General features: G+C 49.1%; 1 protein-coding gene across 40 annotated transcripts in view; it reads left to right on the forward strand.

The window, feature by feature from the left end:
- Nucleotides 1-12,355, forward strand: part of TLN2 (talin 2) — a 496,882-nt gene that overhangs the window by 434,340 nt on the left and 50,187 nt on the right. For 38 of the 40 annotated variants that reach the window (XM_086321322.1, XM_086321363.1, XM_086321331.1 and 35 more), the window contains 2 exons: nt 1,576-1,695; nt 9,560-9,706. In XM_086321322.1, the coding sequence (XP_086177448.1) occupies nt 1,576-1,695; nt 9,560-9,706 (267 nt within the window). The remainder of the gene's footprint in view (nt 1-1,575; nt 1,696-9,559; nt 9,707-12,355) is intronic. The other 2 variants (XM_086321364.1, XM_086321365.1) reach the window with 1 other exon arrangement.

Below are 12,355 nucleotides of genomic sequence, written 5' to 3' on the forward strand. Positions count from 1 at the left end.
CCGGATGGTTTTGTCATGTAGTCTTGTGTCCACTAGAGGTTGAGCTTGGATCACAGAGGCTCCCCTGGCGGCAGCTGTTCGTTCTTAGAAACTCTGCAGTTGTGCCAGGCTCAATGTTGTTGAAAAGGACTTGGACTGCAGAGGAAGGAACAGTGCCCATCTCAGCGACGAGGAGAAGGCTGGAGTTGGCCCTGAGCTGGCCCTGCTCAGGAGCGCTTAGGGGCATCGTGGCTCAAATCCGGCAGCCCAGCAGTGCTGACTCCTCTGAGCAGGGAGCATCACAGAAGGGGCGAAAATATCTTCAGTGGCCTCAGGAGTTTCTGGAAGAAAGTTTCTCAGCCCGCCTGTCTTGACCCTCGGTGTCCACACGCCTAAGGAGCCCAGTATTGCTGCTCCTGGGTGGACTGGCTAGAGCTTTGAGGGGTGAAGAGCCCTGGGGGGTGAGAGCCCCCTACACCGACGGCCCCCAGGGTCATCGTGCTCCTCACGGCAGGGTCACGTGGAGCAGCTCTGGGCACAGCCTTGTTCTCTTGGCATGCAGTGTGTATTTCCTGCACACCCACACCTCTACCCGAAAGCCTGTGACATTTCCTGGTAAACATGCCTTAGATGGGCCCATGTTCCTGTCCAGCTTGAATGGTTGTGTAGTCATTTAACAGATTTTTGTTTTCAAGTCCTTTAAAATCAAGGACTTCAAATGCCACAAAGAGTGAGGAAGTATTGTCACCCAGAGTGAGAGAACAGGAGGGACGGAGGGAGGAGGGCTTGGATCCAACAGGGACGTGGACACCTGTCGGTGGCAGCTTAAGACTGCCCCTGTGAGACAAGAGGCGTTTTTGTCAGAGGAGAAAAAAAAAAAAAAAAAACAGAAGCAAGCACATTAGCTCGATAGAGTACACTAAGGTGAGTTTTTCTGTGAAGCGGAAGATAACTATAGAATATCTTCAGAGTAAAAAGGGCAGAACTTGACCATTTAGGCTACAGTATTCTCCTCATTGAATTTATGACTGAAACATCATTATTCTTCAGAGCAGTGTTATTACAAAGCTGTGTTCTGTGAGTTCCTGCCACCAAAACGTTAGACTTACTCATCACCGCAGGCATGATTTCCTGATGATCCTGTCCTCGTGCCCTCTCTCGGTGGCATGGCACCTGCTCCTGGGTCCCCAGAGACCAGACCAGCCTGGGAGCAGCATATGACCAGGGGTGCGCCCTGCCCAGGGCTGGGCTCCCTTGTGGTTTCTCGGGGGGGCTCCCCTGGTGACCCCGCAGGGCAGGGCTGGTGGAGGCTACCGCTCTCACCTCCCAGAGAGTGGACCCCTTGGCCCGGCCTCCACACTGCACAGCCTGAACCCGAGCATGTCGCCTGACCCAGCCAGGACCCGCTGGCCTGTCGTGTGGGCTGCAGCATGGGCTTTGCTTGAACTGGGCTCTCCAGCGTCCAGCCCCCACACGCAAGCCACAAGCTTAAAAGTGAATGAGACCCTTTGGCTCCCAGTGGTATTAACACGTGGTTCTCATGCTTTTCTCTGTGTGTCTTTGTGTGTTTGTGTCTTGCTTGTTTTCTTTTTCCAGATGACTAAGTCGGTTACTAACCCGGAGGAGTTGGGAGGACTGGCTTCACAAATGACCAGTGACTATGGGCACCTGGCTCTCCAGGGCCAGCTGGCAGCAGCCACGGCGGAACCAGAGGAGGTCTGCCACCTTAAGTCCCTGTTTTTAGAAGCAAACCCACACTAGTGCCCGCTCCCCCGGCCGGGCGATGGTGGGGGTGGGAGGGGCGGCAGTCTCCATAGCTCAGCTCCACTCCAGAACACCCCACCCCGATAGCCACAGCCAGGCATAGTTCCCTCTCCTCTGCTGCCAACCCCGCAGGTTCACACCCAGCAGCCCCAGCCTGTGTTCCAGGCTCACTGCCCTTCCTAAGGCTGCTGGGCATAGAGCTGGAGCCACCTGGCGAGGTGGGCTTTCAGAAGGACTCTGTTGACAGTTTCTGCCATGTCTCCTGTCCCCCAGCCCATCACCTGATGCCAAGAGCAGGGCACACATTGCCATTCTCCTCGTACTTCCTGTGCTTGCTTAGCAGCCTACTTGATTATTTGTATATTTTCCAAAGGCTCACAGAAGTATTAGACAAGCCAAGTATGGGATGTACCCACCCCTCCCTTAAGAAAAACCTGCGTAGCCAGCCTGCTTTTGTGAAACAAAGTCTTGCCCAAATATTGTTGGTAACTTTTGAAGAACTGGTCCAGATCCCTGTCCTTGGATCCCTGTGGACTTCTTGTCCTTCCCTCCCATCTTCCCTCAGCCACTTTCCTTAACGACCAACACAGACTCACCTTGGAACACCTATACCTGTAGGAGGCTTAAAGTGGCAAAAGATTGACTCCAGAAGCCACTCTCTGAGAGGTCCCATATCTCATACCTCTGAGAAATCGAATGGTCCATTGACCAGCATACAGGGTGGGTGAAACTCTGGGGTCCCTGATTACACCTGTATCAGTGTTAAACACATGGAAGGGGCCTGACCCAGTGCAAGGCCCCCTAGAGAAAGACAGACCAGCTTGCAGTAAAGAACAGTGGAGTGAATTTCAGGGACCAGGGAAAACAAGGGAACGACATCCATGGGATTCTGAGATGTACCAGGCTGTCAAGGCAGAAGGTTGTGGCTGGTCTTCCCTTCTCCTTTCGATGACAGACAGTGTCCCCAAGTTACTGTTTCTCCTGGGAGTCAGGTCTAAGCATGTCTTCACCAAGACTCCCAGCGACACTACTGAAGTGAAGACCCAGAACCAAATCACTTTCTAACGTATGTTGTAACAATGCATGTAAATGGGAGTACCACATATATATGTATTGCATACATATATATCCAGCATGGGATGACCTTAGTTTCTAACAGTGCCTGCGTTTTGAGATTTTAGGATGATTGAGTTTTTAGACTGCAGCATGAATAATTCTATTTGCCATGAGTCTGTCAAGTCACTACCAGGAAAGAAAAATGATCAGAGACCCACATAAGATTCCTTTGATTTCTTTACACAGGCCCATCATTTAAAAAACAAAAAACAGAACCCCCCCCCCCACCTTTATTAAGAGCAACTGGACTCATAATTCATTTGATTAACATGCAATTTTGAATTTCATAAACAAGCATAAGGGAACTTCTGTTACAGTAAGGGAAAGCTTGGTTGGACAAAAGGAAGACGTGTTTGGCTTTTCGAGAGGATTGAAAACTAAAAGAGACTATGATTGTAGGGGGAGGTTTGGTTTGGATCTCTTGTCTCTAGAAATCTTTAAAGATGGAATTTCCATGATTTTTCTTTGGTTAGTTTCAGTTCAGTTCAGTTCAGTCGCTCAGTCGTGTCCGACTCTTTGCCACCCCATGAATTGCAGCACACCAGGCCTCCCTGTCCATCACCAACTCCTAGAGTTTCAGTGCTAGCCTAAACAGCATTGCTGAGTGAAGACTTCATGATCTATAGAACACTTTCCACATCTGAGTTCTTATGAGCTAGCAACCCTACCCTGTGTATGAAGCAAACAGTTTTCTAATTGCAGCCCAGACCACTGAAACAAAATAGGCCAGGAAAAAAATTTCATTGCTAAAAGCAAAGCAGCAAGTTCCTTTACATCCTGGCCCTGCCTTTGCGGCAGCTGACGTTTCCATTAAGGTTTCCCCTGTTTACCGTTACATCTTGAGATGTGTTTTACATTCCAGACACACGAGCAGTATGACCTGGAGCGCAGAGGGGCAGAGAGAATATAAAATTACCGGTGGCTTGCTAAAGGAAAATTCTTTGTGTGCATTTGCCAGACAGATATTTGGGGGAAAACTGAGAAGGCTAGGAGATCCCTGAAGCAATGTAGTTTTTTTCCCCAAGACTGTGGAATTATGTGTATACCCAAGAGAGCCCCACATCACAGCATGTGAAAATATTTATATCCAGGGCAAGTAAGAAGCTGCCCCCTTCACTGAGGGCCTGCAGTCTGCTCTGCCGAGTCAGCATTTTGGGCTTTTCCAGAATGTGACAATGACAGGAAAAGTCCTGGCTCTGCCCTCTGAACATCAAGCCGGAGCTTTGTATCTGCTAGTTTTTCCATGGAAAATTCAAAACTTTTGCTAACATCTCTGCAATACCTTCTCCAGAAAAGTTAAAACCCTCTGGCAGCTTGGCATTTTATGATGCACTTCCTCTTTTTAAAGGGATTTCCCTATAGCTCAGATGGTAAAGAATCTGCCTGCAATGCAGGAGACCCAGAGGAAGATCCTGTGGAGAAGGGAATGGCAATCCAGTATTCTTGCCTGGAGAATCCCACGGACAGAGGAGCCTGGCAGGCTACAGTCCAAGAGGTTGCAAAGAGTCAGACACAACTGAGCAACTAACACTACACTGCAACTGCACTTCCTCTTTTTAAAAAAAGAAGGAAAAAGATACAAATCCCGTGAGCCACCGGCTTCTAAATGTAAATACTGTGGAAAGGTTTAGTGATGATGGTGCCATGTCTGAGAGCACGTTGCTGTAACCACTCATAACACTGGGTGTCTTAAAAGCTGGCAGGAACATTTGTCAAGAGCCCGTGCTGAGAACCACAGCCCTCTCCCCCAGATGGGACGGGCGTCCACTCTAGACGTCCCTAAAACTTTCCACTCCAAGGCACACTTTCTGTAGGTGGGAAAGCAATGCCCTGCTTCTGCTCTACACGCTGGTTTTCCCTGCCATGTTTTCTGTCTCAGGAGAAACTGTAGTTTGTCAGATAACATCCATTACTGCCTTTCCAACTTCCACAAGCTCTCCCAGGCAAATTACACTTGACCTGGTTTCCGATGTAATTGATCTTGAAGCCTGAGAAAAATCTGTACGTTTTGTTTAGTTTGAGGCAGTAAAAGATGGATCAGTGTTTCTTAGACTCCCTCCAATTGAAATGAGAGCCAGAACTTCATGAAAGCCAGGCTTCTAATTTCCCGCAAGGCACAAAACCAGGAGACAATCTTCTCCATTTTACTTTTATTTGGGCAGGATGGGGGAATTGAGGGTTTTTCTTGAGGTTTAAGTATTGCTTGACCCAAGTTGCCAATTTCAAACTCCAAGTTTTATGTCTTGGAGCAACATTCCTTTATAATAAACACTGGTGGTGAGTTGGATCACTTTGCGGGAGGGGAGGTGGGAGGTGGAAGGGGTTAGTCCTGTTTGCTGAGAAGTTTAGTGTTGCTTTGAGAAGCTTAGCATTTTTAAAGCCCTTATCTGAAACAGCCTTTCAAAATGCATTCCCTTTTAGGATGTTCCTCCAGCAGTACAAAACCTCCCGTGAAATTGCAGTAGCATTGAGTGTGTTGATTCTGGTGTCCTTCACTAACCCGTGTGCCCGTGGAGACAGATAGGAATATGCGAACCATTTATCCAATCCATATGGCACAGATGGTGTGATGGGCTCTGGCCCATCTTCCCTCAACTGCATTGTGTAAGGCGAGACTCATTCGCCCTTCCCATTTTGTAGATAAGCAAACGAAGGAGACTCAAGGAACTCTGAGAAATGCCCAGGGCCACACAGCTGCAATAGTTAGTGTTGAACCCACCCTCCTTTTAAAATTTGACTGACTTATGACTGCACTGGGTCTTCATTGCTGCACGCAGGCTTTCTCTAATTGCAGTGAGCGGGGCCACTCTATAGGTGCCATATGAGCAGCCTTCTCATTTCCGTGCCTTCTCTTGTTGAGAACAAGGGCTCTAGGTACACGGGCTTAGTTGCCCGGCAGCATGTGGAATCTTCCCGGAGCAGGGATCAAACCCGTGTCCTCGACATTGGCAGATGGATTCTTAACCACTGAACCACCAGGGAAGTCCAAAGCCCTGTTTTTAAATAACTTTTTGCAGTAAGTGAATGTTTCAAGTGTAATAAGGTAACAAGTTACTGTGTAGTGGGGATCACAGTTTGTGCTCTTTGCCCTACACCAGGCTATAGAAGATAGTCATGTGATCTAGCACAAACCCAGACTCCAGGACGAAGCCCAGGGTTGACTAAGGACTCCAAAGCTTTTCTGTTGTTGAATTCATTTGGTCTCATCCCTTTGCTTTCTGGTGCTGGTCTTCCTTGGGCTTCCTAACTGGTGACCACTGTGCCAGCTCCATAGTTGTATTTAGAGGATTGCTTGCTACAAACGTGATGTCATCTCCAGGAAGGAGGCTGAACATCAGGATGTTGGGGTGTTTTTATAGCACAGCCTTCTGAGGGGGCTAAGAGAACATGAGTGGGTTGTGGTGGCGGGGGGTGAGGGGGTGTCTTCCCACCATTTATCATTGTCAGCCCATAGATATCAGGTTTGGAATGGCTCAGGAGTGGGTCCTCCTCCCTCCCACCCCCACGTGACTGGGGAGTGATTTCAGTGGCCTGTGGTTGCCCCAGTGCCCTGTCATTCTGCAAACAGAAAGCCCAGGCTCAGCTCTGTACAGGGAGCAGGAGAGGTGCCTGGAGAAGGCTCTTCTGGAAACCAGGTCTTTTCTGGCACCGTAGCCTCACACCACATTCTCTAGAACCCTCAAGCAGCTGGTGCTCTGGAAGTTCTGCACGTTTGACTCAAGTTTCCCTTTTTAAACATACACTGCTGCCCCCCCTGCCTTGCCCTGGGGCATGGGTGGTTTTATGCTGGCCTCCGGTTGGCACGGCATCTGCTCTGTCTGGGGTGGCCAGGGATCTGTAAGAAAATGCTCCCCTTTTGCTTTATGCACAGGCGAGTATCCTCCACACCATGCAAGCAGGGCAAAATACAGAAACAAGTTGGGGGCCAAGGCAGTAACTGGCCTTTATAATCCCATGTTTGGATCACTTAGCCTCAACTGTTGACTTTTTGAGTCAAGAATATAAATTTTAACTCCAAAGAAAGAGTATAGTAATAACAAGTTACTTAAGTTTTAGATGTTGAGTTTCCATGAAACATTTTCTTGGGGAGTGGGAAAGGGTTCTGCTAAGTAGAAAAAAAAAAAAAATCAAATTAGAAAAACACTGATCTAATGAACAGTGCACCATGCTTGGGATGAAAGACTTAGATTGTCATTTGGCTTTGTGAGGGATTGGCTGTATGATCTTTGGCTAATCACAGCACTTCTCTGGGCCTCAGTCTCCTCATCTGTAAAATGGGAAGACTGAACTCATGAGGTCTTTGTTTATTTTGAAAGTCTGTGATTGTTTCTTTCTCCATCCCCCCCTTACTTGACTTCCCTGTTAGTGTCTTGCCCCTTAAAGACCTGTGCTCATCCTTGACAGCAGAGCTCTTACCTTGGGGTGAGCTCCGACTCTTTTTAATTTTAAATTTTATTTATTTTTGGCTGTACTGGGTCTTCTTTGCTACACACAGGCTTTCTCTTGTGGTGGTGCACTGGCTTCTCTTGTTGCAGAGCATGGGCTCTAGGGCTCAGTAGTGGCACACAGGTTTAGTTTCTCCTTGGCATGTGGAATCTCCCTGGACCAAGGATTGAACCTGTGTCCCCTGCATTGGCAGGCAGATTTTTAACCACTGGGCTACCAGGGAAGTCCCTTGCTCTGACTCTTGAGAACTTAGGGTTACACCATATGGGTCTGAAAAGCCTCTAGAGCTAGACTGAGAATAGTCTTTACTGGGGCATCCCCATGCTTCAGGTTGACCTTATGTTTAAACCAGCAGACATGCCCAGCAAAGAGATGCACTTAAATGGCATTGCCACTGTGTGGGCTGAATTCAAGCCTGTCTCGTTCTCAATGGTGACCTTGATGCTGCACTAGTCCAGATGTGTTTTCAGAGCTATCTGGTTGCACGATTCTGGCCTGATGCTCGTGTCTCATTCCATGTGGAGACGGTCAGCAAGAAGCCCTGCCTAATTACAGAGCTTTAGTAGCACCTGCTCATGTGTGATTAGAAGACACCCCAAAGAGCAGAAGCTCACTTCCTAGGCAGGAGAATGCATTACCAAATGGATTTAAACATCCTTTGGGCCTCAGAGGGTTAAGGAAATAACATTTTCCCCTGAAAGCATTATGTCTGTCTGTAACAGAGTGAGCAGCTGCAGCCTCCTCACTCCCCGGAATCACCCTTTCTTAAACTCTGACACACGGGATGATGTTGAAAGACTGCACCCAGGTAGCTCAAATTCCCAGGTGTGTGAGTTCCCAAGTTTTAGTCATAAAACCTGGACTCTCTGAGTAACTCTTCTTGAGAGATGCTGGAAGGATAAGCACTCAGCTTCTAATTATGATGGATTTTTGAAAATAACACTTGGCTTAGGGGTATTTTGTTCTGTGTTCATTTGCTTACTTGGGCTGTATTGATCAGACCAAAATGAAAATTGTTGTGAAACGGAGCCAGAAGAATGCAAACTTTGGGAGATAGTTTGCTGTTGTTCAGTCGCTAAGTTTTGTGCAGCTCTTGCGATCCCATGGACTGTAGCACACCAGGCTCCTCTGTCCTCCTCTGTCTCCCAAAGTTTGTTCAGATTCATGTCCACTGACTCAGTGATGCTATCTAAGCATCTCATCCTCTGTCACTTCCTTCTCCTTTGCCTTCAATCTTTCCCAGTATCAGGGTCTTTTCCAATGAGTTGGCTCTTTGCTTCAGGTGGCCAAAGTATTGGAGTTTCAGCTTCAGCATCAGTCTTTCCAGTGAATATTCAGGGTTGATTTTTAGGATTGACTGGTTTGATCTCCCTGCTGTCCAAGGGACTCTCAAGAGTCTTCTCCAGCCCAGCATTTCAAAAGCATCAATTCTTTGGCACTAAGCCTTCTTTAGGGCCCAGCTTCCCCATCCGTACATGACTACTAGAAAAACCATAGTTGGGAAATGGAGGTGGAATTTATTACACCACAAAGAGACAGCTGCACCTTATCCATAATGGAGCTTACTTGGCTTTTTTTAAGCAAATTACCATTTCTGATCACACAAACGTAGAGGTCATTAAAAGCATGCATGCCTGCTGGGCCAGCAGCTCTCAAAGTGTAACTGTTTACGGAAACCTCAACCTGGCTTGCTGGAAAGGAAGCCTGGGCCCAGCACGGCTGCTCTCACTCCGTGGTACAGCTGAGGAAAAAAGGTGTTCTGGTCGGCAAACACAGCAACTTGTAAGAATCTGAACCCTTTAAAATATGCTTTATACTAAAGCTGTATGTTCTGAACTTCTAATTACCCTCTCCAGGCTTTTGTGAGGAATCAATGAAATTAAATGCCTTGCCTGCTTCAAAGAGGCCCTGACACACAGGAAGGGCTCAATAAACACGGGTTGAATGAATAATCCCACAGAGTTCATCTAATTAACATTCTTACTTAGTGGCTCAGGATACAGATAAGCAATGCAGCAGAAAAGGTAACAAATATTACCAAGCTTGCTTACTGGGGACTGTGGGCATTTTACAGTCTCTGAAAAGGGAAGCAAACCCAACCAAATTCCATAGTTCACCAAACACAGGCTCCTAATAGCAGTGGAATTTTCCTAGCCAGGCTCCCCTAGGACATAGAAGAAATTTTCCATGGAGGGAAGACCTCGACAGCAGGGCCATCATACTTCGCCTCCCCACCCCGGACTTGCCTCCACAGATCGGCTTCCAGATTCGCACTCGCGTACAGGACCTGGGCCACGGCTGCATCTTCCTGGTGCAGAAGGCGGGGGCCCTCCAGGTGTGCCCCACGGACAGCTACACCAAGAGGGAGCTGATAGAGTGTGCCCGCGCTGTCACAGAGAAGGTAAGGAGCAGCCCTCAGGCCAGGCGGGCACAATGGCACCCAGCTGTGCCCAGGCACAGACCAGGCAACCAAGCCCAAAACCAGCCAGCCCGGTCAGGTCCAGATGTCTTCGCTCCCACCCAGGGTCTCCCCAGGGCAGCTGGGGGTGATCTGTCGTCCTGAGAAACGGAGGGACTGTCCCACCAAGGTCAGGGCCCTGGTGGTCACTTTGATGGGCTCTCCTATGGATAGACTGGTCAGACCATGTCCAAGTCACAGTCAGCTCCAGGACCTCTCCTAAAGCCCCTGGGGACATGGTTGCCCCCACCCTCCCTTTTCAGGGAGGCTCCCAAGTGCTGAGACTAGGTAAGAAGGATCACATCTCCTCTTGTGTAACCTGTTTATTTCCAGAGGAGACAGTGCAGTCAGCAGGGTTAAGCCTCCCAAGTTCACACAGTGAGGAAGGGGGACAGGAGCCACAGGACATTTCCTGACTCTATGGGCAGCTGTTTGTAGAGACAGACTCTCATAGCAGAGAGCATAGGGCTCAGCTAAGCTACTTCCCCCGCCACACCTCAATTTCCTTGTCAGTCAAGGGAGGATGAAGAAGAAGAATGCCTGGCCCAGGGGTTATGCAGGTTATATACAGTGATGAGTGTCAAAGAGCTTGGCACCATGCCAGGCACACCATTCAAAGTTTGATTGATTTCAACCACTGTTCCCTAAGTCTGTTCAACACCCCTTCTTCTGGGAGGTTTTCCCTGGTTCACAGCACCCCATTCTGAATGTCCGTTCCTCCTGGACCCTCCTGCAGTTTGCTGACGGTTTTGCTTGGCTGGTTTCTCGGAGTTATTTTTCAGGGCCGCTGCTGTACAGGCCGCGTGGGGTGCCAGCAGCAGCACCCGTGCTTAGCGGGTGTTTCCCTGTCCTTCGCTTGGGTTGTAGGACAGAGAGCTCCGCACTGTTGAGAAGCTTGGCAGCGGGACTTGAGGGGTGCACAGGGGACCCTCCCCCTGAAGCTGCCGGGACAGAGGCTCCTCTGTCTGTGGTCTCTCACCGTGGTCAGGCATCGGTCTCCCGCAGCCCACAGGACTAGCCAGGCTTCCCCAGGACGAGGAAATAAATCTCTCAGCTCGAGGAAGGCATTCTCCCTCCTTTGAAAGCCCTTCCTGTTGAAGTTACTCCTGCCAAGTTCCCCTGTAGGAGACTTTGGAATAGGAGCATGAAGGAGGGGAGGAGGTGGTCCAAGTTGCAAGGTGCCAGTGAGCGTGGCCACGCAGGCTGATCTTCCTGAGCTGGCCTCCCTCCATCTTCCTGCTTCTCCAAGCAGAGTACCCCTGACTCAGGATGCCAGGAGAGGGATCAGAGGCAGGGAGTCGGTTTGTTCAGAGCATCTAGCCTTACGGGTAGATTCCTGCTGCATCTCCCTGCCCTCCCATCTCCACCCAGCACCATCCTTACCTGTCTAGGTATGTCTGTGTGATCATCCCCAGCCAGGAGGACAGACCCATAAGAGGAAGACAGCAGGTGGCTGGAGAAGGAAGGAGGGGGCTGGTGTGGCAGGAACATGGAGGGAGGCCTGGAAGATAGGAGGTGGTTGTGAAGGGAGCTCAGCTCCTCTCTACCGTGGCAGAAGAGCCATCCCCAGGGGTGGGGCAGATCCAGCTTGCCTTGTGGGGGAAATGTTTCTAGAAGCATAAGAGTATGCTGGTGGCAGGTGGTGACGCAAGGGAGTGGTGGAGTAGAGAGGTTAAAGGAAGGCATCCTCTTTGGGCTCCAGCCCCTTTGGGGTCCACTCTGGAGAATTTCTAGTAAAGAGGCAGCCAAAGGAAGGAGTGACAAGTGTCAGCAGAGGGCTGTTCTACAGAAAGTCTGATCGGTGGGGACAGAAACAGGCACACTGTTCATAGGAGCCTGACCCTTAACCCTTTTTGTGGTTTTTATCATCAAGTAGCACCTGCCCTCTGTTGTTGTCATGTCCGACCCTTTGTGACCCCATGGACTACAGGACAAGCCTCTCTGTCCCTCACCATCTCCCGAAGGTTGCCCAAGTTCATGTCTATTGCATCGGTGATGCCATCCAGCCGTCTTATCCTCTCACTCCCTCTTCTCCTTCTGCCCTCAATCTTTCCCATTCCAACGAGTTGGCTGTTCACGTCAAATGACCAAAATACTGGAGCTTCAGCATCAGTCCTTCCTACAAGTATTCAGGGTTGATTTCCCTTAAGATTGACTGGTTTGATCTCCTTACAGTCCAATGGACTGTCAGGAGTCTTCTCCAGCACCATCTAGTAAACCCTTATTACATGCCAAGTACTTTACATGCATTTTCCCCCACTTATTCCTCCCATCGGCCTTGATTGGTAAGAAGTAATAGCCCGCTTTTCCAGATGAGAAAACTGAGACTTAGAGAGGTGAAACACCCTGCCCAAGGTTGTGTCGCCAGCAAAGGCAGTGCCAAGGCGGGCAGGCTGCTGAATCCAAACTGCTGGTAACCCCAAGCCACACTGACTCCCAGAGAGAAAATTCACTCTTCTGTTTGTTCTGTTTTGTTTTGTTTTTTACTCCTCCCACCCCCCAGATTTATTGAGATTTATATAGTTGACAGATAACGCTGTATGTTATTCATACTTCATTACAAATGCAAAAAGTGTATGTGTCTATGTATTT

The sequence above is a fragment of the Bos grunniens genome, chromosome 10, assembly GCF_055505025.1.
Source record: "Bos grunniens cultivar Pamir isolate PY7600 chromosome 10, Bosgru_T2T1.0, whole genome shotgun sequence".
NCBI classification, from domain to species: domain Eukaryota; kingdom Metazoa; phylum Chordata; class Mammalia; order Artiodactyla; family Bovidae; genus Bos; species Bos grunniens.